The sequence below is a fragment of the Cupressus sempervirens genome, chromosome 5, assembly GCF_028749045.1.
Source record: "Cupressus sempervirens isolate cs-2001-9-10 chromosome 5, ASM2874904v1, whole genome shotgun sequence".
Classification (NCBI taxonomy): domain Eukaryota; kingdom Viridiplantae; phylum Streptophyta; class Pinopsida; order Cupressales; family Cupressaceae; genus Cupressus; species Cupressus sempervirens.
Window position 1 is genome coordinate 1023438833 of NC_143122.1, and position 2213 is coordinate 1023441045.

Below are 2213 nucleotides of genomic sequence, written 5' to 3' on the forward strand. Positions count from 1 at the left end.
CACAAGCTCATCATCACGGATTATCCTTGTATGGAAAAGATCCAGGACCTATAGGGCCAAGATCTTCTCTATCTGCACCTTCACCAGCACCAATGATTACCCAGGTTTGGATTTTTTTCATTAGAAAATTAAGAGCGACTTCATTTAACTCCTGTAACTGATTACATACATGATAGAACTGCTGAAGATGTCCTTGGAGTGCATGGGAAATTTTTGTTTGTAGTTCGTTGATGTTTGAATTATCATGGACTATGTTGTGTGTAAATATTTGTAAAATCAAGGCCTCATATATACACTGAAAACCTATAATGTATTCGACTTCGTGTACAGGCTGGTAATGTTATTCTTGCAAAAACAATTTAAAAATTCTTATTATCCCGAGTGACTGTTTCAATCTTTCACATGAATTATATCTAAATCATAGCGTTTCTCATGTACTAGTGGGTCATATGTTTGAACTCAATTGTTTTGTCTACTGGTTAGTCTATATTTTGCACTTGGAATAGTAAATAGAGTTGAATTGCATTTCTTTATGGGCCTGTTGTTTTCTTTAGAGTTTTAGCCTGCAAAGAGAAATAACATTATCAACTTAGGTGTATGATGATCTAATACATGTTCTGTATTGTGTAAGGATAGCAAGTCATATTGTAATAATGTTATCAGGATTCAACTGTGTAGTTTTGAGCCAAAATTTATGAAATATAGGTACGAGTTTGACTCAAAAAGTATACATTTCAGCCCATAGCAATTTCACAAGAATGTAGTCAATCCTATGTAAAAATGTAGTCAATCCTATGTAAAAAGTATACAGTCCAATCCTGTGTAAAAATGCAGTCAAGATAATTTTCTAGAATAGAATTTTAAATTTTGATAACCAACTTAATTGGTCATTTTCAGTTTGGATTTTATTTTTGATCTTTAAAATATAATGTTTAAATAGATCCTTGCCATACACAACGCTCTTGAGCATGGACACTGTTGATGTTCAAATTGTTGATACACCTTCTTCCAAGAAGGTTTTTTGGAAGCCATGCATGGAGAGAAAGTTTATAGACTTGCTACATGAACAAGTCACTCTTGGCAGAAAGGGTGAGGGAGGGTTTAAAAAAGAGGCTTGGACAGCCATTGAACGGAAGTTCAATTCAGAGATGAACATGACCTTGACTAAGGATAATTTTAAGAACAAACTGAAAACTTGGAAACAGGGATATAGAATAATGAAAGAGCTGAAGAATACTAGTGGCTTTGCGTGGAATGAGTCAACACAATCGATGGACGCTGATGATACTATTTGGGATGAGCTATTGAAGGTAACATGGTGATTAAAATGTTTAGTATTTATTTAACAAGTTATTAAGTTAGCAACGATGGTCAAATGAGTAATCCAATTTTTATGACAACATGCAGAGGAGAGAATTCAAAAATGCGAAAGTGTTTAAAAGACACAGAAGAAGGGCACAATATGGATGTGACTGTGGATAATGAAGATGATTATGAAGATATTCATACACCGATTTGGGCTGATGTTGATTTAGATGACGAAAATATGAATATTCCCATGTCCAATCAGTGCAGTGCAGCAAGTGGACAACAGGGTTGTTCGGCATCATCAATAAAGAGGCAAAAGAGAAAGAAGGCCAGTATGGCCAGTTCCATGGACGGGATGTCCCATTCTATTGATAAGTTAAATGATACCCTTCTTAAGCCTCAAATTATCGAAATGGGTGAAGAACGCAAGCTAAAAGATTTACAAGAGGTCTATACTGCACTAAAAGCCACTGGTGAACTTAATATCACCACTTTGATTGGGGCATTTGACACCTTTGTGTCTGATCCTGACAGAGCCAAAGGATTCTTGATTATGAATGAAGAGGAGAGAGCAGAATATGTTCGGATAAAGTTCCTAGGGCTTTAGTAACTTTATTGTTGTTCACATACTTTTAAAAGATCGATTTTATAACTATTACATGTTTAATTTTGGTTGACTACATCCCATTTGATGGATATCGAAAAGAATTTTCAAATGAATATTGTAGTTATATTAGTAAATTATAGTTACTAATATCAATCTGAAATTTATATATTGACTATTTTGAAAATTTAAATATGTTAGATTTTATAGTTTTCTAAGTTGCTGGTATTAATCAACATTCAGGTAGAGTATGTAGAGTTGACTGTTTTGAAAAATTATATATGTTAGATTTTATAGCTTT

General features: G+C 33.7%; 1 protein-coding gene across 1 annotated transcript; it reads left to right on the plus strand.

Annotated features, from left to right (window-relative positions):
- The first annotated feature begins 968 nt into the window (after positions 1-968).
- LOC149559423 (L10-interacting MYB domain-containing protein-like) lies at positions 969-1322 on the plus strand. Its single transcript, XM_089831434.1, has one exon. It carries the CDS (start codon positions 969-971, stop codon positions 1320-1322), a length of 354 nt encoding a protein of 117 aa, XP_089687560.1.
- The last annotated feature ends 891 nt before the right edge of the window (positions 1323-2213 follow it).

Excerpts from the sequence above, each read along its gene's own strand:
- LOC149559423 (XM_089831434.1), top strand. The coding sequence starts at position 969 with ATGGACACTGTTGATGTTCAAATTGTTGATACACCTTCTTCCAAGAAG.